General features: G+C 44.5%; 1 protein-coding gene across 3 annotated transcripts in view; it reads right to left on the reverse strand.

The window, feature by feature from the left end:
* fgd (faciogenital dysplasia) overlaps positions 1-24,394 on the reverse strand; it is an 83,577-nt gene that overhangs the window by 15,056 nt on the left and 44,127 nt on the right. For 2 of the 3 annotated variants that reach the window (XM_083770147.1, XM_083770149.1), the window contains exons 2-7: positions 14,780-14,950; positions 10,346-10,655; positions 8,924-9,563; positions 4,979-5,068; positions 1,644-1,780; positions 687-843 (exon numbers count right to left, since the gene is read on the reverse strand). In XM_083770147.1, coding sequence (XP_083626273.1) covers positions 687-843; positions 1,644-1,780; positions 4,979-5,068; positions 8,924-9,563; positions 10,346-10,655; positions 14,780-14,950 — 1,505 coding nt within the window. The remainder of the gene's footprint in view (positions 1-686; positions 844-1,643; positions 1,781-4,978; positions 5,069-8,923; positions 9,564-10,345; positions 10,656-14,779; positions 14,951-24,394) is intronic. The other variant, XM_083770148.1, reaches the window with a different exon arrangement.

Here is a 24,394-nt window from a genome sequence, read left to right on the forward strand (position 1 = left end):
GATTCATTTGAGTCACGTCATGTGGAGAACATGATAACACCAGGCAGTCTTACACGACACATTCTGTACTTTAATACATACACAGACAGATAAATATATACAGTATTGTTCAGTGACAGGACCAGCAGATATGAAAACAAGGATAAGAAGAACAGAATGAACAGGAACAGAACATGCATCTCGTATCATTGTGCACAGACGTTCAGTCTCTGATAAAGTAGTTGATGGTCATCGTATCATGGATACAAATATGCTTACGTAGATGAGTGTTTCACCACTGGGCCAAGCAGATAAGGTCATAATTCATGACAACGGGTACACATGCAGCCATCCACACACATAAAAATACACCCATGCACGCACGCACGCACACACACACACACACACACACACACACACACACACACACACACACACACACACACACACACACACACACACACACACACACACACACACACACACACACACAGTCACACACACACAAAGATGAACTTTCATGCAAATAACTGTAATTAATCTATTATTGTATCAATACGGCTGTATCAGCAAAATAATTATGTCATGGTATATGGGGGCCTCATATTTGGTCTTGAAACGGGCCTCCAGATTCCTAAGGCCGCCCCTGCCACCAATCCACCCATGGCACTCACTCACTCACTCACGCGCACAGCACACACCCCTACCTGTATATTGTGAACCACGCTCTTGAACTGTGAGGAGCGCTGTGTCCAGGTGTTGACCAGGTCCATGGCTCTGTCAAAGTTCTTCACATACTCTCCGTACATCTTCATGAATGGAGCTAACTTCTGCAGGATGTCTCCTATACGCGGATTCGAGGCCCTGAAGTACACACAGCACAGACATGTAGCTTAGTTCCACGCACTGTGTGTGTGCGTGTGCGTGCGTGCGTGCATCTGAGAGTGTTTGAGCGTGTTTGAGATGATGGATGAGTAACACTAACTTGAACCCTAGTCAACAAACGATAGGGTCAAAGGTCAAGTCAATAGAACGTTAAGGACATCGTATAGGGAAAATGGGTCTAAAATTACATTCTGTCCTAAATATGTCTTCTCATGTCGACCACAACATTACAATCCTTAAACTCCTGAACACCTGTGTTGCATTTCCCTCAACACTTCTTTTATAGATTCCAATGTGCGTGAATGCGTGCACATACTGCGCACGCACACACACACACACACACACACACACAACATAGACTGGAAAAAAAAGGCTGCCAACAATGCCCCCCAACTGCCACCCAGCTGTCTGAATTTTACAGCCAACACACACAGACCAACTATGTTTTTTAACTAATGCAATAATTCCATGGCTATTTGCTATTTGCAAAGCGCAACACCTGAGTGCAACCTAATCTAAAATGACTTCTCTTTTAGTTCTACTGGATCTCTTCTGCACTAGTCCCTCCCTTACATTTTACTCTAGTTTTAATTTGTTGACGAAATTGTCAATATATTTAATCTTAGCTTTCGTCATTATAGCTTAGTTTTTATTTAGTTTTCGTCTATGAAAAAAGTTAGTCGACAAAACGTATTTTGGCAAGTCTTGATGGCGTGTAAAAAAGTTAGTCGACGAACACTTTTCATTATAGTTTTAGTCACTGGTCATGTGCTCCTCACCATTCTCCAGTGATGCGGGTCTTCAGCTCGGGGAGCAGGAACTTGTCGTGGAAGCAGTAGATGGAGGAGATGTTGGAGAAGATCCCTGTAATGACGTCCTGAGGGATTCCAGCTTCTGTCAGCTTAGTGCAAAATACCTGCCGAGAACAAACAGGGTAGAACATCGTCACTGTCGAGCGGTGGAAACCTCTGATCTCCAAAACAGTCCAGGAAATGTAAAGAAAATAACCTGCGTTCCAATGGACACAATGTAGTTATGATTTAGTCACAAGCTCTTTAATACTTTTCATTGGTTCAATATTTATAAAACACACTTTCACATGTAATAGCTACTGTATTTTCATGACTTTAATACTTTTCATTGGTTAAATATTTATAAAACACACTTTCACATTTAATAGCTACTGTATTTTCATGACTTTAAGTGGGGCCTCTTTTATACCTGTCATCTGACGGGTATAAAAAAGGTTTGATATGATGCAAACCTTGGTTCCTGTCAGAGGATTATGCACATTTACAAACTAAAGTTTCATGCAGTGTGGGTATGCATGGCCATGGAAAACCAATCAACCTTTTTCTATCCCCGGAAAACTGACCTTCAACTTTTTCCACAAAGCGTATCGTCGCTATCGGATGGAAACTGTACGTATATGTACTTTTCAGGAAATGGAAAATGTAGCTTTTATTTAGTCACAAGCTCTTACTTTTCACTGGTTAAATAAAAAAAAATGAACCCACAGACAGACAGACATGATTATGCACTTCCAACCTGGCTTCCCAATTTTGGGCATGTCATTATAAGCAAAATAGCTTAAAGATGGCTATTTTTTAAACTACTGGACTACTACTGTAGCTTTTAGATCTGTTATTTCAGCTGCTTTTGCACAATACTGTCATACAAAAAATAAAAAAATAAACATAAAAAGTCGAAATATGGAGATACATTTTCGCCCGACAGCAACAATAGGGATCATAATTATATCATGTGATATGAAGCCTCATCCATCAGTTCCAACGAGCTGTCAGGCCTGCCGGCAACATCGACAGCCATGCTAGTGTTTCTGTACAAAGTGCTGCCCTGCCAGCCTATAGCCTGAAGGCAACAACAGGAAGTAGCGGTGGCAATCTCCCCTGTGATTGGACAGCTGTACTATCTCCTCCACCACATGAACTAAATAAAGAGGAAGATGACTCAACCGCGCTGCAGTTAAATAATTACAATAAGCAGAAATAACTAAATGAGTTGCCCGCTCTGAATGAAAACATGACATGTCTATTGTAACTATCTGTTTTTCCCATAAATCAGTGCCCTATTTTATACTTCATCGTATGTCAAAGAAAGGTAGCACAAATCTACAAGCTCACAACGCATTGCATTGTTAAGTGTTTGTGTGTGGGTTTGAAAATCAATGAAAATCATTAAGCTTGTGACTAAATTATATTTACATTACATTATAGTTTTTCTATTTTCGAGGCAGAAACCTCTTATCTCCATGTTATTTCTGTAAATGAATGTGCTACGTGATCATACTACAGCATCACACAGTAGCACATCCGCAAGATCCAAATGTGGCGCAAAGTGCTGCATTTTCAGTTTGTCGATCTACTACTTTTGCTATTTTTAATTTGAAGTCTGAAAAGTACGGTAACTGTTTTAGACATAATGAGGTTTCCACCCAACAGAGATGATTTGCTGTCTATATAAATTATGCACTGTAGATATATTTTGTTTCACACACAAAGTCATGTGATTATCAGGCTTGGCCATCATTTCATACTGTGTTTAATCCCGGCTTAACACACACACACTGTGAGTGTAGCGAGGGCACAAGACTGTGGTGACACAAACAGCACAGGCATAAAGCTAATTAGCTTAGCCTGTGTTTGGAAATATAGACACAAAATAAAAGCGTGTAAACCTTAGAGTATATATGAATAGAGAAGGCACCCAGAGGAAACCCTGAGGCGAAATGGACATAGTGGCCGAATTTGTCATTGCAGCTCGAGCCAGCGCTGCTCCGTTGACTATCATTGCGCACGTTCATGTGATTGAGGCCATGACACGTGAACGAATGTTTCATACGTGAACGCGCACAAACGGCACAATGATAGTCAACAGCAGCCCCTTCATGTGTTTGAGGCAAATCCATCCCAGAATGCACTCTGTTCCTACCAGGAAGGAGGAGTGAAATCGCCTCATGCGCTTTTGAGCAACTTAATGCAAGTGGATGGGAGGAGAACTCGGGTGTCTTCTCTATTCATATATACTCTATGGTGTAAACTCATGTTGGGACGATTACATGTAACCGAATGGACACTCTCAGAGTTAATACTTGTAACTGAGGCAGATATAATCATATGCTTTTTGGTTTGTTTCTCTTCCAAGAAAATGGGGAATCAGAAGCTGGATGAGGACATGTAATGTCATTCATGTCGAATGTCATGTTTTTATGTTCTGTGCGGACCCCAGGAAGATTAGCTGCTGCTATGCACCAGCTAATGGGGATCCTAATAAAACTCTAAAACTTATTTCACACTCATTATGAACACTTCATAGTGTACACACATAGTGTACACACAGAGAGACAAATCAAAGTTCATCATGCTGAGGAGCTGTGCAAAATGTCAATGACAAAATCACCCAGGGTAGCAGACTAAACAAGAACAGTATCATCGCTATCAGGCAGAAACCTTGTGTGTGCATATTTCATCTTTGCACGTTTCTTTCTTCATAATTGAATGCCTTATTTTATACGCCGTTGTATGACAGCGATACACAAAAGGAGTGACAATGTTTACTTCAAAACATTGGCTAGTTAAACTTTTCACCTATGACCAAAATGTAAACATAATTAACAAGAGCTGGTGACTAAACTGCATTATCCACCTGGACAGATCAAGGTTATTTTTTCCCATTTCCTGAAACGTAACAGTTTTGGACAAACGACTACATGTAAACACAAGTATGTTTGGAACACACCCACCCACCCACGCATGCACACACGCGCGCGCATGCACAGGCATGCACGCGCACACACCCACACAACAACCATGTTAAAGCTGATTAATCAGACAAGAGGAAGTGGATCATATAGTCTTAATCCAGCTTAGACCTGATCACACCACTGACACACTTTATCACAACAACACACACTGTGACACTGTGTGTGTGTGTGTGTGTGTGTGTGTGTGTGTGTGTGTGTGTGTGTGTGTGTGTGTGTGTGTGTGTGTGTGCGTGCGTGCGTGCGTGCGTGCGTGCGTGCGTGCGTGCGTGCGTGCGTGCATGCATGCGTGTGCATTCATGTGTGCATGCGTGTGTGCGTGCGTGCATGTACCTGGTCTAGCAGGTTCAGTCTCTTAACATAAGCCTCTTCAGTGTGGAGAAGCTCTTTGGCGATGTTCAGTAACTTCTGAGCCTCTGGACACTGTGGATGGAAACACACATACAATTAATTACTTCCATTAAACAATTTCTATAAGGCAGCATAAACACACTGGGGTGAGCGACAGGGATTTGAGTAGACGTGGATAGGTGACGTGTCAGAGTGACGGGGATTGTGCGTTAGGTGTCAAAAACGCAAGGTTTCACACTATTTCATAATTACTGGTGGCTAACTGACGTTTTGTTTTTGCCAGGAGCACAGTGTACTTCTAACAACAGCTTGAACTTGAGCTTTATTTCCACAACACAGGTTTAACTCATTGAGATCTGAGGCCAATTGTACAACAGTCTTCTAAATCCTAAGTCTCCTGAAATACGTACAGTATGTTCTATGTTGTTATAGCCACAAAAATGTGAATTATATTGAATTTGGCCGCCGACCCCATCTCAAAATATTTTCTTCCAGGGACCCCCAGAAGCAGATTTGAGTTAAAAAATATTTTAGTTAAAAGAAATTATGAAAAATCACCAATAATGATAAATAATGATGAAAGAGTGAAAAGTACAACAACAAAACATGCATGGTTAGTCATATATGGCAAGACTGCTTAATCAAAACAAGCACATCACCAAGGAGCAAGTCTCAACCAATTTACAATTTAGGCCTTAACAAGTGTAAGATCAGAGTAAAGTACCGGTATACCCTTGTCAACAAACAGCAGAGTAAATATGCATGTAAGCCGAGGACAAAGAAAAACAATGTCGTACTTCAAAGGAACTAGGATACCATGCAGGTAAACATCAAACCTGAAATCTGTCTAAACAACATGCCTGTTGTCTATGCATGCATAATAATTAAACTATCATCTGTCAAAAATAGGCCACACGAAGGGAAGGAGGAAGGAGAAGTGCTAGGGGGTGAGGTGGAGTCTGAAGAGACAGCTAGACAGGCAGGGGGTTTCTTTCATGTGGGGGGTATTAAATCCAGCCTGTATTTATTGTGCATCTCATCATTGGGGAAACCAAACAAGGCTAAATCTGCATAATTGAATTGATTGAATGCATGTTGCAACAGTCAGCAGGCTAGAGTGTGCTGACGTATAGAGAAAACAAGGATGTCTCCTCTATTTATGAATAAGAGCTGCAGCAAGAGTAACATTAAAGGGACACTTCACCATTTGTGCATATGTTAATGACGTTTAGAAGATTTAGAACACTTTCCTGGGGGTCTTTATGTGTTTTTAGATATTTTAGATTTTTAGCACTAAGCCCAGTGTCTCTGATGTCATGGACACTGGGCTCACTACCTGTCTTACTGAGACAACGGGCGCGTTTGGAAATGCGCCCTGAACGCACTGGTGTGCTCTCTTGTCGTTCGTTTATTCAGTGCACTCGGTGCGTTGTCGTTCGAAAATCCAGTGCGCTGCGCACCGGGAGTGCAGAGTGCCCGCACTGAGCGACCCTACCCTGAAGCTGGGGTTGTCCGGTGTCGGCGGTGTGAATGCGTCACAACTGTGGTCGTTCGTAAATAAGGCACACTGTGACGTCACCGCCCACCACACTCAACAAACTGACCACATTCCCGGTGCGCATTTCCGAACGCACCCAACATGTAGTCCAGAAAGTAAGTGAGCCCAGTGTCCATGACATCAGAGGCACTGGGCTCACTGTAAGATCTAAAATATCTAAAACCACATATTGCAGACATAAAGACCCTAAAGTGTTCTAATTCTTCTAAACGTCATTAACATATTTATTTTTTTGCAAAAACGGTTTAGTTTCCCTTTAAGCATGATGTCACATGCAATAATGTGACAGTTAGACTGAACAGACATTGGGGACAGAGGAGACAGCTCCTGTTGTGAAAGTGTGGGTTTTGCAACAGCCTACTCTTTTATTTTGACACACACACACACACACACACACACACACACACACACACACACACACACACACACACACACACACACACACACACACACACACACACACACACACACACACACACACACACACGCATGCACACACACACACACACAACAACCCACACAAGTTAGTTATCGTGAAATACTGTAAAATGTGTCCACAAGTCCATCAAAAACAAGGCGTAAGAAAAGTCTGGCATTTTCGCTCTCTTATCACCTTGTAATGTGCATCGCAAACAAAACCCACATCCTCTGTGCGATTATGCAGCAATAAACTTGTCAGCTGGAATATCCATGTCTCACACACACACACACACACACACACACACACACACACACACACACGCACGCACGCACGCACACACACACACACACACACACACACACACACACACACACACACCGCACGCACGCATCCTGGGCAGTAGTGTTGGGATCAGGAAACACTGAAGACCGGAGATCCTTTGCCAAAAAGGTTCTGGGTGTGTGTGATGTTATGTCAGTAAATTTGTTGGGACGAATTTGGGGAAATATTTTTTTATATAAATGATTTAACCTCACAATATGCTAATTCGGACCAATGGGGGGAAGCAGCAAAACCTGCTATGCAAATGCATGTATGTAACTGCTGAACGCGATCGTAAAGCAGTGTCTGCCTTCTCTGTCTAAATTCCTGATCTAACAGTGTGCCATTGTTCTTTCTCCTGACTTTCAGTATATTTTTAGACTCTATAGACTCAAGACTTTAAACACTCACACACTGACTCAGTGACTGTGGGTCGGTTCTGACAGCTAATGTCCAACACTGGGAGAGTGTCGTTCACAAATCAAATGGCCCCCAGGAAGACTAGCTGGTTGCTACGGCACCAGCTAATGGGGATCCTTAATAAAAATCGAATCAAATGGCCAAAGTCAAGTCTGGGACGTATAGTGGGCTGAAATCTTAAATAGGCTGTTTCTCTTTCATCGGACAGGCCTCACCATCTCCTCTTACATCTCTCCCGGTATTCATCCTTTTACATAACAGCAGAGCATGCTTTTAGATGTGGCTTAGTCACTCGTGAAACAGTCTACGTTTCACGCAGGGGTATTCTTTGACAGTTGAGTTAATAATAGCAGAGGCTAACTTCGTTTTCCACTACATGAAAGGCCATCTCAACGATCTGAGGCATTTATTCACATGGACTTGAAAGCTTCTGCAAATTTCTACTGTACGTGAACCTGAAAATAGGAAAAGAAACCGAGGGATGTTGTAAAATCAGGTAAGAGAAGTGGGAGGCGTATAGAAAGACTCTCTGTCGTACTGTAGGTTATACTCTTGTGGAAAAAGAAAAGAGGACATATTCTTAAACCTATGGAAAGCATGTTTGTGGCTATAAATGGTGCATTTATATATTTACAGAGATTGTGCATTACATTCACCCATTCACACACACATTCATACACCGATGGCGGAGGAAACCACACAAGGCACCAACCTGCTCATCGGTAGCAATTAGAGGTTCAGCGTCTTGCTCAAGGTCACTTTGACAGTAACTCTGGGGGAGCAGCTACTCTACCTCCTGAGCCACTGTCGCCCCCAATCGGTTATAATTCTTTGAGACACACATACAAGTAGAGTCCACCATTGTCTTGTAGTTGCAGACAACACAGGAATCAACAGTGAATTTGTGCGATGGATAATAATTATGATAGAGGTTTCTGTTCTAGCACAAAAAACATTAAGTACCAGCATAGTGGAGAGACTTGCATGAACCACTATCTTACGAAAAATGAAGATGGAACCAAATATTCGTCTTTCATGCTCCGGTGTCACAAAAAAAGGAACTAATTACACTGAAAAACCACCTTTGTTTGCACCTCCAAAACACTCACTTGAGGTTGAATTCCCTTCCCGTATAGACACACCTGCTTGGGCGTGAGTGACATCACTGTAGCTGAAAGAATGTGTGGTTAAGCTGTGTGGTACTCACTCTGTTTGGCTCTGAGAGTCCATGCAGGTGCTCAGCCTTGTCTCCTCCCTCTATCTCCCCACCGCTGCCCTCATCTAAGTCACTGTCCTCGTCCTGCGTGGAGTCGCGCTTGTTGCCCAGGGCGACGCAGCACGACACGCTAGTCTCCGTCTCCGTGACGCTGTCGTAGCGGTCCTCCTCGTCGATGGCGTCCTCGTTGGGGAACACCTCCCCTTCCACGGCGCACGACGGGCTGTCGATGCCGCTGTCCCGGTTGGGGATCTTCCCGTTCTGCTCCAGCAACGACGACGAGTCCGGCTTGTCCCGGAGCTCATCGCGCTCCGCGTCGTCGAGGCAACCGACGATGACGCTGCGCGACACAATGTCGTCGTCCAGTGGCACGTCGTCCAGAGGCACGTCGTCCAAGCCGTCCATGTGCACGGAGGAGAGCCTGCGCGACAGCTCCTCCTCCGCCGTGGCATCGTTGGTCCGCTCCTCCGAGGCGCTAAGTGCAAGTTTGTCCCCCACAACGGGGGAGGAGGAGTCCGCGGAAAGTTTCCCTCCCGCCGCGGCGTCCTCTCCGCCGCACGGGTCAGACGGGACGTCCATTTTCAGACACAGGTGGAGCTGGGTCCTCGGAACCACCCCCAGGATAGGAACCCTGGGGAGCAAAACAACAACACTGTCAGAACAGGCAATATTTGACTGGTGATGAAATGTGCATCACCCAATGCAAGACAACAAGGTTTATGTTGGCTACTTCATATTGTAGCTACACTGGGAAAACATAATAGTCAGACAATGTGATATGAAGAACATATTGTCAGAATTGTGTTCATTTAAAATTGGTTAAAAGTGATATATTTTTTAAAATAAGTGTTCAGTAGCTCCAAATTCTGATTGTGCTGTAAAGTGTACAGTAACAAGCGTGTCCCCGTCTCTCCAGCGCATTTTTACATTTTTATCCAAAAAAAAACACAACATTGATGCAGCTTAAAATGGTAGTAAAGAGAAAATGCAACCAGACCACTATACTCTACACTATAATCTACTTCTCACCGCAACACAAGAACACGAATACCATAAACTGTCAGTGATAATGATGGTTAGACGGAGCGTGCACTACCTGTCATTCCTGCCATACCATTTATCATTACCATTGCTTATAGGGTACATTCATACCCAGACTCAAGCATGAAATCTTATGCAACCGCTCTTGGCATGACACTAATTCAATAAGCAAGGTGAATGAGGAATGTTATCCCTGTTTCTCAACGTCGAGGTCCGGGGACCAACAGGGGTCCAAATGGACCTGGGTCTCGTCTGTAACTCTGAGAGTTACCGTAATTAAACACTGAGGATTTTACAGTTTAGACAAAACAATTTAAATGGCCTAATGCATGTGAAACTGGGGGGGTTCTTGAAATTCAAAAGATGTCGTACCTTGAGTTCTCAAACCTCTCGATGAGCAGTCCCACCTTCTGGGCCTCTCTCTGAGGCTGTGTGCCCAGGCCAGGAGGCGTCTTCTGGGCCTCTCTCTGAGGCTGTGTGCCCAGGCCAGGAGGCGTCTGGCTGAGCAGTCCCACCTTCTGGGCCTCTCTCTGAGGCTGCGTGCCCAGGCCAGGAGGCGTCTGGCTGGGCTTGGGCTTGGGTGGAGGAGGGGGCGCTGGCAGCGGTCTGGACGGAGCAGGTGGAATCCTCTTGGGTTTCTTGTCCTGTCCCAGTGCCAGCAGGTGCTGAGGTTTAGGGGGCACTACGACGAGTCAAGGGGAAAAGACAGAAAAATCATCTTGTGTCATGTAACCAATAAAGGTCCCAGCGAGAAAGGCTCCATTTCTGTGTCCATGTGTGTGATTCCTGATGAAAAACAACACCTTAAAAACGGTTAAACGTCCAAGACAAGAACAGTTCTAAAAATGTATCTGCAGAACAGTTACGCGACCGACACTGAACTGAACTTCCTGGTTTCAGAACAGGATGCTGAGATGAGTGTATGTGTGTGTGTGTGTGTGTGTGTGTGTGTGTGTGTGTGTGTGTGTGTGTGTGTGTGTGTGTGTGTGTGTGTGTGTGTGTGTGTGTGTGTGTGCGTGCGTGCGTGCGTGCGTGCGGTTGTAATGCACAAAACCCTCTCCAGACACAGAAGCTTGAAAGCTATTTCAAAACACACTCTGCAGTAGTCTATGTCTGCAATAAGAGATGCAATGATGCTCAACGCGAGGAAGTAGTGTTTTGTGTCATTTTATTCCGTGGACTTTGGTGGCTCAATTCAATTCAGGAAGCAGGTAAAACAACTTGGTGTTCCTCCCTCTGTGCGTGCATGGGTATATGCGTGTGTGGTCGTGTGTGTGTGTGTGTGTGTGTGTGTGTGTGTGTGTGTGGGGGGAGTTATATTGGTTCAAATATAATGCCAGTTCACTGAGCAGCATGGGTGGGAGGGTTGAGGGTTTTCTTTCTTTTTTTTTTGTCTTTTTCTTTTTTTCTTTGTTTCTATAAAAGAAAATTTTAATTACATCACAATGTTTAATCTACAAAATTCATAATTTGTTCTCAATAAAAGGAAGGACTAGGCTATGTGGGTTGACACCAGTTTTAATACTGTTGACTACTTCTGCTACTTCCACTTATCATGAGGCGAAGACGGTGTAGAGGTAAACAAGGAGTGGAGCTAGTGTAGGTCTTTGGGTATTTAGAAAAGCACTATGAGATATTATCAGTAGTAGTACTAGTAGTAGTACTAGTAGTAGTATAGTAGTAGTAGAGCAGTGGTTCGTATAGAGCAGTGGTTCGTATAGAGCAGTGGTTCGTATAGAGCAGTGGTTCGTATAGAGCAGTGGTTCGTATAGAGCAGTGGTTCGTATAGAGCAGTGGTAGTCGTATAGAGCAGTGGTAGTCGTATAGAGCAGTGGTAGTCGTATAGAGCAGTGGTTCGTATAGAGCAGTGGTTCGTATAGAGCAGTGGTAGTCGTATAGAGCAGTGGTAGTCGTATAGAGCAGTGGTTCGTATAGAGCAGTGGTAGTCGTATAGAGCAGTGGTTCGTATAGAGCAGTGGTAGTCGTATAGAGCAGTGGTAGTCGTATAGAGCAGTGGTTCGTATAGAGCAGTGGTTCGTATAGAGCAGTGGTTCGTATAGAGCAGTGGTAGTCGTATAGAGCAGTGGTAGTCGTATAGAGCAGTGGTTCGTATAGAGCAGTGGTTCGTATAGAGCAGTGGTTCGTATAGAGCAGTGGTAGTCGTATAGAGCAGTGGTAGTCGTATAGAGCAGTGGTTCGTATAGAGCAGTGGTTCGTATAGAGCAGTGGTAGTCGTATAGAGCAGTGGTAGTCGTATAGAGCAGTGGTTCGTATAGAGCAGTGGTAGTCGTATAGAGCAGTGGTTCGTATAGAGCAGTGGTTCGTATAGAGCAGTGGTTCGTATAGAGCAGTGGTTCGTATAGAGCAGTGGTAGTCGTATAGAGCAGTGGTAGTCGTATAGAGCAGTGGTTCGTATAGAGCAGTGGTTCGTATAGAGCAGTGGTTCGTATAGAGCAGTGGTAGTCGTATAGAGCAGTGGTTCGTATAGAGCAGTGGTTCGTATAGAGCAGTGGTTCGTATAGAGCAGTGGTAGTCGTATAGAGCAGTGGTTCGTATAGAGCAGTGGTTCGTATAGAGCAGTGGTTCGTATAGAGCAGTGGTTCGTATAGAGCAGTGGTAGTCGTATAGAGCAGTGGTAGTCGTATAGAGCAGTGGTTCGTATAGAGCAGTGGTTCGTATAGAGCAGTGGTTCGTATAGAGCAGTGGTTCGTATAGAGCAGTGGTTCGTATAGAGCAGTGGTTCGTATAGAGCAGTGGTTCGTATAGAGCAGTGGTAGTCGTATAGAGCAGTGGTAGTCGTATAGAGCAGTGGTTCGTATAGAGCAGTGGTTCGTATAGAGCAGTGGTTCGTATAGAGCAGTGGTTCGTATAGAGCAGTGGTTCGTATAGAGCAGTGGTTCGTATAGAGCAGTGGTTCGTATAGAGCAGTGGTTCGTATAGAGCAGTGGTAGTCGTATAGAGCAGTGGTAGTCGTATAGAGCAGTGGTAGTCGTATAGAGCAGTGGTTCGCCAGCTTGAGACCAAAAAGAGAAATTAGACCCAAACTTCTTAATTATTATATTGTTTTGTTCATGGAATTTCCATAGGGCAAGGAGCCTAGCTCCTGTTTCCATAGGGCAAGGAGCCTAGCTCCTGTTTCCATAGGGCAGGAGCCTAGCTCCTGTTTCTGTAGCGTGACTGAGGCAGCTTGATGTACATGTACGCCCCAGGCCTGGACATGACGCTAGTATATCGCAGGGACTTACCCCCAATCCAACCCTTTGATGCTGAGTGCCAAGCAGGGAGCCACTGGGTCCCATTTGTCTTTGGTATCAAAGAAAAATGGATCAAACCACGACCTCCCAGTCCCAGGGAGGACTCTAACCACAAGGCCACTGAGCTGGTAAAATGTAATACAATTAAATTATATATTATTTTTATTGAAAATAATAATAATAATAATAATATATATATTTTGGAAAAGAAAATTGGATCTTTACTCAAGTCGTGAGACTCGTGACCCATAAAAATTGCTCTTTGATCCACAAATGTCTCGCGACTCCCTGTTTGGGAAACAGTGGTATATAGAGCAGTGGAGTACACCGGTCAACTAAGTATACATGGTTTAAGTGGTTAAGTGAACTGAAGTCTAATAATGCACTAATAATCATTTAGAAAACTCCTGGAATATACATTTGGGTCATTAAAAACAACCTTATTAATCCCACTGTAGGTTCCGGCAGTTAGCAGTAACATGCAATACTAACAAAATCAAATCTAGTGGATCTCAGGATCCACATGGGAACGGTGTTCAGTGATAAGACGTTCAAAACATAACTGTTTTGAGCAGCCTATCTTATACTGGCCTTTGAACTGAAATTTATTTCAACAACTTTCTTTTTTTTACACCTGTAAATGTGTAAAGCTCTTAATACTGACCCTGTGATGGCTTGCCTTGAATAAAAAGATCACACCCGTATGAACTGAGTGGTGCAACTCCCCCCCCCCCCCCCCCCCCCCTCCCCCTCTTTCTCTCTCTCTCGCTCTCATTAGCAGGCAACAGTGCAGCACGTGCAGCACTATCTCTCTCTCTGTTTCTGGCACAACAGCGCCCCTACTGGTACTATAGTCATACTGGTGCTCATTCACACATACATAGGCGGACATTGCTGTTCCTTCGAGTGGTTGCACCACTCAAAAACCAACAACAAAAGAATACACAGGAACAGAGAAAACTGCTAAAACATACTTTCCGCTTAAAAGCGACATAAATAAATATATATATGGATGAATATATAAATGGATTTCTCTTTTTCTTTTAAAAGATTCTCTTGCTTTTTGAATGCTTCATTCCAGCCATGACTGGTGGTGAGTAAATGATAGAGCAAAGTCATTTTGGGGGTGAAGAACTCCTTTGAGACCTGGCTGTCATTATAGGCGTTGAAATGATCGACCAAGGACAACTGCTCAGTGGGGGTGACCTTGTGGATGTAATGATATAGTGAACCTATCTGCAGTGGTACAGTACATGGGTCAGTACAGTATATATATACAGTATCATTTATTTACCTCAGTATCAGCAGTGCTACAAGTATATATACCAGTAGCTCTCAGCGTTTTTGGGGCCAAGGACCGCCACATTTACATATATTTGGCCGGGGACCCCCATCTGAAAATGTGTTGTGCCAGGGACAGGAGAAGAATAAAAAAAATAGCAGATGTGCAAGCTTGTTGTGAGCTTGTATAATCTAATGGGGGTCCGTGGCCACAAATACAAATGCATGCCTCAAACTGGGTGTCCTTGAAATGAAACCAGTATATTATTACCTAGAGGCTTCTGTGCGGTCTGCGGTCTGGGCGGGGTGGCAGGCTGGGGGCGGGGCTTGATGGCAGGTCGGTCGTGACATGTCCTCGGGGGCGGAGCTTTCTTCACCAGCCGCGGAGAACACAGGTACTCCACGGATCCACACTGGTACGGCAGGGAGGAGGGAGGGAGGTCTGGAGGAAGAGACGAACACGTAAATCATCAAACAGCTGACCTTCTGGTATTCACTATTCAGAAGGTCACCGGTTCGACCTCCGGCTCACCCATCTGCATGTTGAAGTGTCCCTGAGCAAGGCATTTAGCCCAGTTGTGGTTGTGGGCAGGTTCTAAGTGTCACTGTTTCCACCTCTTCGAAACACATGCCACTCAGTTTACACACGTTTGCACTCAAAGGACCACAATGGAGATGAGATCTCAAGCTTATCCGTCCATCAATCAATCAATCAAAGCTCCCCATTGAGGAAATGTCTGAGCTGGCCATCTGCTGAGTGCACGCAGAAATGTACATTTCAATACTCCTCCTTTTATAAAGGTCATTATTAATGCAATTGTTACTTTCACATAATATACACATACAGTAATCACAGATCTTAGACAATTAGACACACTTTACAGTTTGACCGCATGAAACTAAATCTAAAAGCCAGCGTCAGCACCACCTAGACCTGCCAGTGTAGTCTTACAGCGGAGCTGAACACTGCAGTGCTGGGTGACCTTGCACAGGACAGTGTCCTGGGTGCGTTTCACACAGAGAACAAGAGGAACCAGAGAGGACCATCGATCCTGACTGCAGGCCAACATGGCCCCAGGCAGCACAACTCACTGCTCTCGTCTGTCCGTCTGTCTGTCTGTCCGTCTGTCTGTCTGTGTGTGTTAAAATGTGTCATTGCCTTAACCACTTTAACCTTGACGTACCTACAGTACAGTATGTTCAGCATGTCATTATAGGCGAAGACTTAAAAAAACAATGCAAGTAACAAACAAAAAAGGTGAAAATGACTGATCTACGAGCACACAACATGTCACATTGCAAGTTGGTGGGATCGCCTGTTAAAAACAAACAAAAACAATGTATCGGGGCCTAATATAAGTGGTTAATAATGTCCATGTTGACTTGTTGAGGGTCATAACATTGGCTTGATCCGTTTAACCATGTGTGTCTGTGGAACAGGCGGGACAGGTTTATTTTCCCAGTGTTTAGTCTGCACGCACAAACATACCGCTGCCCACCGGACAGATGTCCCGTTGCTATGCAGCAAAATGGAACAACTGAAAAGTTATTTCCAAATCCGTCAGTGACAAAACATTTCATCCACTATGAATAATAGGAATTTAAATCCAGGCAAAGGTAAATCATACAATATTATGCATCATTTGCAATAATAACAATGGCTCTGTACAGGCAGAGCACATTTGTTTTTGTGTGTGTGTGTGTGTGTGTGTGTGTGTGTGTGTGTGTGTGTGTGTGTGTGTGTGTGTGTGTGTGTGTGTGTGTGTGTGTGTGTGTGTGTGTGTGTGTGTGTGTGTGTGTGTGTGTGTGTGTGTGTGCGTGTGTGTGTGCGTGCGTGCGTGCGTGCGTGTGATGCATATTGCAAGGTGATAAGGTAGTGAAGATGCTTCTCTGACTTCTCTTACACTGTTTTGATGGATTTGTGGACGCATTTTTACAATGTTTCACAACTAGAATTTCGCGGTCGCTTCGCGGCCGCTCATCCCAGAGTGACGTTGCCGCGCACTATGGGAAGAAGGAAATTGCGGGAGTTGACTCAACATGTAGTAACGGATGGGTTATTAGTTATTATTATGTGTCCTTATTAGTGTAGTGTAGTGTAGTCAACACGTTATGGCTCATACACACTGCCCGGTATTTGCTCCGATTATGCTGTCGGGGAGCATTTTTGGCGCTGGCCGACAAAACCCCTGATCTGACGTTAAGCGGTGCCCAAAAGGTAGATCACGATCTACCAGTATAGAATCTATACTGGTAGATCGTGATCTACCTTTTGGGCACCGCTTAACTCAACCTTTTTTGTCCCAGGGCACACTTTTCATAGCCTAAAAATCTCGGGGCACACCTAGATATACGGTTTGTGTACACTGTATATATACCGGTGTGTATATATAGTATATATAATATATATATATATATATATATAAATATATATATATAGAATATTAGTGGTCCATGACATGAAAATGTTTGAGAACCACTGCTCTAAAACAACATTGGACAATGATGTTTGACAGTCAGCAATATTGTTGCTTATTCTAGATTTATTTTCTGACTTTTTCGGATTTTCTGACTTGATCTGGCCTGTTAACATTTTCATAGACCTGGTTGCTTGTTTCCCTCTCAGTCAATGTGGCAACCCTGGTCAATGCCGTGTTGACTGTTGTGGTTCTGTATGATGATTTAGCTTAGCACACAACAGCTAGGAGGATGCAGCAGGCCGATGCCGTCATGTTTAACAGTATTTTGCGCAATTTATGTCCCCGAATTTATGGATATGGACTTACAGTTCAGGCAAGTGTCTGTGGCATATTTAACTTTAACAAAATAGGTTTGACAGCTTAAATCCGCGCGGCAGTGTTGTGTGTGTGTGGGACACAGGGTATTGTTGCGTGTTTGCGTGTGTGTGTGTGTGTGTGTGTATGTGTGTGTGTGTGTGTGTGTGTGTGTGTGTGTGTGTGTGTGTGTGTGTGTTCGGTGTGTGTCTGCGCGCGTGTGTGAGTCTGTCAGATGCACACACACACACACACACACACACACACACACACACACACACACACACACACACACACACACACACTCTTGCCATGCACCTACATGCCTTTGGTCTGTGCACGAGAGAGAGAAGCACTGCAGTAGGTCTTTTTTACGGCCGTCGTGCTGACAGGCCGTGTTTAGCGTAGCTGTTATCTGATGTGTTGTGTCCATTAGACTGCAGTCGAACTATGATAATACTGCAGCTATGTAAACCACTCTTCCATTCCTGCAGGCTTTGTTGGACATGTGCACTAGATATATTCACTGCATGCCAGCCTTATCTCTGCTGACTTACAGCGCCTCCCCCCCCCCCCCCCCCCCCAACCAAAAATTACACGGAGAGAGAAGAGAAACCCCACCGGAGCACAAGCAGGCAGTCACAACGATGTGCTGCTTTTCAGCTGTGCTCCAGGCAGTGGAAGAACAGAATTATCTCAGTAATGAGTTCTGAGAATAGCTGATCTACAAGATCACATACATCTCATACACGACGTGCCGTGAGCTTGTTGAGCGGCTGTTTTCGGCATGCGACACCGCCGCACGTCGGATGCATAACATTTGGCATTATACGCTATTGGGCCCCACGTGGCTCCATCGCCCAGCAGCACCGCAGGCTTCCTCACCACCCGGGGAGGAAGAATAGAAGATACCAAAACTGCTAAACAGCAAATTCAATGAAAAAATGCAAAAGATGCGTTTAGGGACTGAAAAACTGTGAAATAGGTCTCTCACAGTAAAAATCTCAATTTAACATTCATGTCATTCCGAGAAAGGTATTAAAGAGTCTAAATTGTGGTGGATTGGTTTTCAGAAGTGGAAATCAATTTGGCTGTCACATCACAAGTTCCCAGATGTAGATAAAAGTGTGTGAAATTATTTTATCCGTACAAGCTTCGTTGTTTGTAGTTTTCTGGAAAAGGGCAAGAAGAGACCGAGGTCGAGCAAAGAGCAAGGAAAACAGGATAGAATCAATCAGGTCAAATAAATAATCAAATGTTCCTAGTGGACGTGGGTTTTGTAGTTCATCTTGGACTTCCATGGGGTGCCCAGCAACAGATAAACTGTTCCTTCTGTCATCTTCCACTAATACCAGCAATAAATCAGGGTCGCCTAGTAAGTATCCAGTTGCCTCAGATAGGAAACCTTTACCCACATGAACAACTTAAGAGGCATGTCCTTCAGACCGGCTCCTGACCCCGAGACGAGGGTCATTCTTGGGAAAAACAAACAAAACGTCTGTAGGAGGAGTGGTGAGGCTGTGGAAGACAGGGGCATAGGGGCCCGTATCTATGGAGACCCGGGATCGTAGTCATGGTTACGTGAGAGAGCGAAACCTGGCCTGGACATCAAACAGGCTGACGGTAAACAGGAACTGGACGACACAGCAGAGACGCATCTCTTAAACTCACACAATGCTGCTGACACTTCATGATCTGAACTGATTAGGTAATGGTTCACATGAACCTAAGACGTGCAGACTATGCAGGGCAGTAAAATAATACATTACATCATGGTTGGTTGTTCTCTGAAAACTGTAGGTACGAAGGTCACTCTATTCTTTTTAATATACTTCCTAGAATATTAATTAAAAAAAAGAAGAAAATGGTGTAACACTCGACAGAGTCATGGCAACCATGCAGACTTACGCAAAGGTTAAAATGTAATTTAGATTTTTAGAAAGGTCCTAGGTTCATTGTTTCCAGGTATCCTATAGTTTCAATGTACTATTTTGTATTATTTTGATAGTATATTGTTCCTGGTTTAGAATGATGCTAGGTCCTTGGTTTTCCTGTGATCCTATAGTTTACTGAGGCACTAGTTCTACTATACTGTCTCTATGCGTTCCGTTTACCTTTCTTATTGTAAGTCACTCTGGATAAAGAGGAAGAGCACCTGTGCTAAATGCTTAAATTGTAAATTGTATAAATATACCTTGACCTGGATGAGCTGGTTTGGTTAAAACATTACAAGTAGTATCGTTACCTCCTCATCGCAGTTTGTTCCACGCATCCATCAGTCCAGGAAACAAATGAATGGAAAAATCCAACTCTACTTAAAGTCCATATCAAAACAAATCCTGCACTCCCAGTTTAGTGTGCCAATCATGTGCATGTGTGTGCGTGTGTGTGGCTGTTCTTTGTACCAGCTCCCTGGATACACACACACAGCATGCGCGTGCGCGCGCACACACACACACACACACACACACACACACACACACACACACACACACACACACACAAACAAAGACACTGTAAGGCTAAGTCTAGGTCTGTCTCAGACTGTCTGTTGTCGGCGGGTGTGCTGGAAGAACTGCAGCTCTGAGTTACACCACCAGCCAAACCTGATCTGTGTCACCTGCCTGCCACCGGGCCCCAGGGGGCCCCAGGGGGCCAAGGTGACATGTGTGTGTGTGTGTCACCACCGCGTCGCATAGATATATCACCCAGCTAGGAAATCACGGCACCCATGTGCTCTTCACAGTCCAAGCCACAATCCACAGCGAAATAAAAACGAAATTTGATAATAATGTGCAAGATAAGCTATAAGATAAGTTATTTTCACTATTTGTTGTACGAGAAAGTATGCAGGGCTTAAATGGTTAATTGAATCAGTCACATATGGATGGGAGCAATGGAGCGATTAACGTCTCTTTTTTCATAAATGAATGCTCTACTAAACCCTTTTCACTATTTTATTTTATTTTCTAAATATATAAGTAATAAAAAATGGTTTTGGACATACAAGGATTGCACCATGGTGCAATTAGAAGAGGATCTACTTAATGACCATACATGTCATACAGCCATCGTATAAACAGGATATGACCATACATGGACATACAGCCATCGTACAGTATAAACAGGTTGATTACATGTCTGAGGACACAAGTAAGACGCGCAAACGCGTGAAGCGAACGCAGCTTGTGTGTGTGTGGTTGTGTGTGCGTGTGTGTGTGTGTGTGTGTGCGCGTGTGCGTGTGCGTGTGTGTGTGTGTGTGTGTGTGTGTGTGTGTGCTACAGCTGCGCCCTGTGTGTGTGTGCTACAGCTGCGCCCTCTGGTGGCGGGCGGGTGGTGTCACAGTGGGACAGACACACAGACACACACACAGACACACAGACATTCAGCCCTTGCTGTCATAGTAAGTGGCTCACTGCGTTCACAATCATAATCACCATGCCGACGTCCTGGGGGATCTGAGCGGTTAATGTATGAATCAATAGTTCAGTCAACTTATCATTCAGTACTTTGATTAACTGTTGTTTGAATGATTACTGTACATCATAATTGTATGATAATACAGAATATAAAATGGCACGTTATATTCCATTTCCTTCATCAAATATAGATTTTATCGTTTGAGATACAGGCAATGGCATTTTTGTGTGAGGAATAGTAAATTAAATCAAATATTTAGATTTTATTTTTATTTCTTTATCATGATTACATTTTCATTTCACATAAAAACCCTCCGTTGACACTGCTAAGGACTGCAGAAAGTTAAATGAGTTGTTTATTTATTTAAGTTAAATCAAGCAAATTCTTATCTGCAATGAATCGATATTTGACTATGTAAAAAAAAAAAAAAAACTAACATTATTCTGGGGGGAACATTCGGCAGAAATATCCGATCAACAAGCCGATTATTATTCCCCTCAAAGCAAAGCAAAGTTCTTTGTTTACCCAGGGAAGTGGACTAAGCTCGAGATGCTTGTTTACAGCCACACCCTGCTCATAGAACATTTCATGGTAGGGGTTCAATGCCTTGCTCAAGGGCAATTCAGCGGTGGTAATTTTAACGTGCCGGTCCGGGGATTCGAACTGGCGACCTTCCGGTATCAAGACCGCTCCGCAAACCGTTCGGCCACCGCTGCCCCAATGAGAGCAAAACAGAAAAGACACCACCAGAAGAGAGACAGTGAAGGACTCCGCTCGACCACATGGGGTTAAGTACAGGTAGTTAACATCCCTGGAGGCAACAAGCTCTGTCAGGGCCCTCAGCCTAATCCTAGTCCTCCACCCTGGTGGCAAGTCAGGGCCCTCAGCCTAATCCTAGTCCTCCACCCTGGAGGCAACAAGCTCTGTCAGGGCCCTCGGCCTAATCCTAGTCCTTGACCCTGGAGGCAACAAGCTCTGTCAGGGCCCTCGGCCTAGTCCTAGTCCTCCACCCTGGATGGACGCCGACATGTGAGCGACCTGTTGTCTCTGCAGCCAAAACACAACGCTGGTACACACACCAGAATAAACAGCACCTGGAGACGGAAACCTGACAGACTGCATTACTGTAAACACACACCGAGTGTGTGTGTGTGTGTGTGTGTGTGTGTGTGTGTGTGTGTGTGTGTGTGTGTGTGTGTGTGTGTGTGTGTGTGTGTGTGTGTGTGTGTAGTTCCAAGGATACTTTTAGGTATTTTGACAGTGCGTCACTGGAAACATAGTAAATGTACTGTGTGCTGTGCATGCGTGCATGCTTTTAATGGAAAAGTGCGCAGGTGAAAAGCACCTAATTTGGAGTGACGGAGTGACAGCATCCTGACAGCATCCGCTTGGCTCTTACAATGAGAGCATTTACTTATAATGCTGACATTTGATTGAGACATGCTATACATACAATGACCCAAACTAAATAAATACCACTGCTTTCAGGCAGAAAACTCTTATCTCCGTATTTTAGCTTTTGATATTTTTGCAGTGAATCTATGCCGTAAAGAGAGTTTACCGACAACAACTATAATATATTGTATTATGATATAGAGTTAATACACTGTATTAAAATATACAGTATAATATAAGGGCATGGTTCCCAACCATTGCCCGTTGGCAACACATGGCCTTATGCCTCTGTACCCGTTGTCAGAGTACTTAGAGTCACAGACATACTGGATCTTCGGTTCTGGACAAATCCGGTCCTGACCGAATCCCCACTCACACCCCCGGGTCCTCGTTATGCGGAGAACAGAACCCCCCCCCCCCCCCCCCCACACACACACACACACACACACACACACACACACACACACACACACGCACACAGTGAATTGATTCGATATAAGATACCTATACTTTATTATAATTTATAATATATGCAGTACTACTACTACACTGTCCCTGTCCTTTCCATTTAAGTCAACTGAAGTCATACTGTAGGCACGCACACACACACACACAGATGGACAGCTGTCTGTCAGTCACTGTCAGCCCTGAGGCAACCCCCCCCCCCCCCCCCCCCCCCCCACACACACACACACACACATAGTCAATCAGTCAGGAACCTCCTAGGACTCCAATCCCCCCCCCCCCCCCCGCAGGTGATAAACTCCATCAACAGTCGTCCTGGCTACACCTCCCACCCTATCCAATAATGTGTGCCTGTAAAATACCATTACAAAATATGTATTATTCCCCCCCCCCCCCCCCCTCTCTCTCTCTCTCTGTGTCTCTGTGTCTCTCTGCCGGTCCCTGTTCAATCCTATTGATCGTGTCCTCTGTTATGCTGGCAGACCCAGTCGTAATGGCCATCGATGTGTAGCAGCTGACCGTCTGACAGGCCAGTCCAATCCAATAGAGCTTAAAGACCCATGACGGGACTTACACTGACACACACAGAAGCACACTCACATACACATACACGCGCACACACACACACACACACACACACACACACACACACACACACATACGCACACACGCATGCACACGCGCACACACACAGAAGCACACTCACTCACACACACACACACACACACACACACAACGTTGTGTACGAAGAGGAGAATGACAGCTTAACAGAACACATTTGTTCTCCATCAACAACCACTATCTATCTCTCCATCTGTCTCTCCTCTCACCTCACCCTCTCTCCTTCCCCAGTCCTCCTAGACACTCTAATGAGTGTTCTGACCTTGATCTGCTTTTCATTTATTCCTGTCCGCTGGTCAAAAGAGACTGGAGGAGAAACCCATCCTGGAATACAGAGAGACGGGAGGTATACGCACATCTGGCTGGAATAAGGATGTCATACTGTGGGAGATAGGCAATTGGATAATTACAAGACCAAATCCACTTCCGATAGGGATCAATCAATCAATCAATCAATCAATCGCACTAAATCAATTATCTAGTTGACTTTGGAATGCATGATGTAATTGCTCTTTAGTGTTAATGTTGACAATAGAACAGAGTGAGAATAATTGATAAAATCCCAAGGATAAATAAGGATGTACTGTATTTGCCAGTCATACTGAGGATGTACTGTATGTCCACATACTAAAGCAGGGTGGCGAAGGAAATCTACCGTTTCTGTGTAATGGCAGCTGCATGCCCTGGTATTTGGACCAGCTCTGTGGTACACGATAGTATATTGACCAGCTCTTAAATCTCGGGCAGCCGTTGGCAGATTTCTATCATGGAGCAACAGGGCTCTGATTCCAACTATACAGCACTTATCTCCACACACACACGCACGCACACACACACACACACACACACACACACACACACACACACACGCACACACACACACACACACATGTGGGCACGCACGCGCGGATCAGTAGCAACCATTCAATCCCATGCAGTGATGCAGCATCTGGCTGGCCTTGAGATTACAATTCATGCATTTCATTCATCACGCCGCTTCATAACCGGGTCACATGATGATGATGATGACGCCCTTCAGACCGTGACAACAAGACCCCCCCCCCCCCACAACCCGCAGAAGAAAAGCCCAAGTGCCGTTTTACAAAATGAACAACCAAGCGGTTCACCTCCTCCTCCTCTTCCGCTGGTATACCGTGGTTCATGATGGGGAGGAGGGTGTAGGATCAAATGAAAGCGGGTCACTGCATGG

This window comes from Protomyctophum parallelum, assembly GCF_964188405.1.
Source record: "Protomyctophum parallelum genome assembly, chromosome: 7".
NCBI lineage: Eukaryota > Metazoa > Chordata > Actinopteri > Myctophiformes > Myctophidae > Protomyctophum > Protomyctophum parallelum.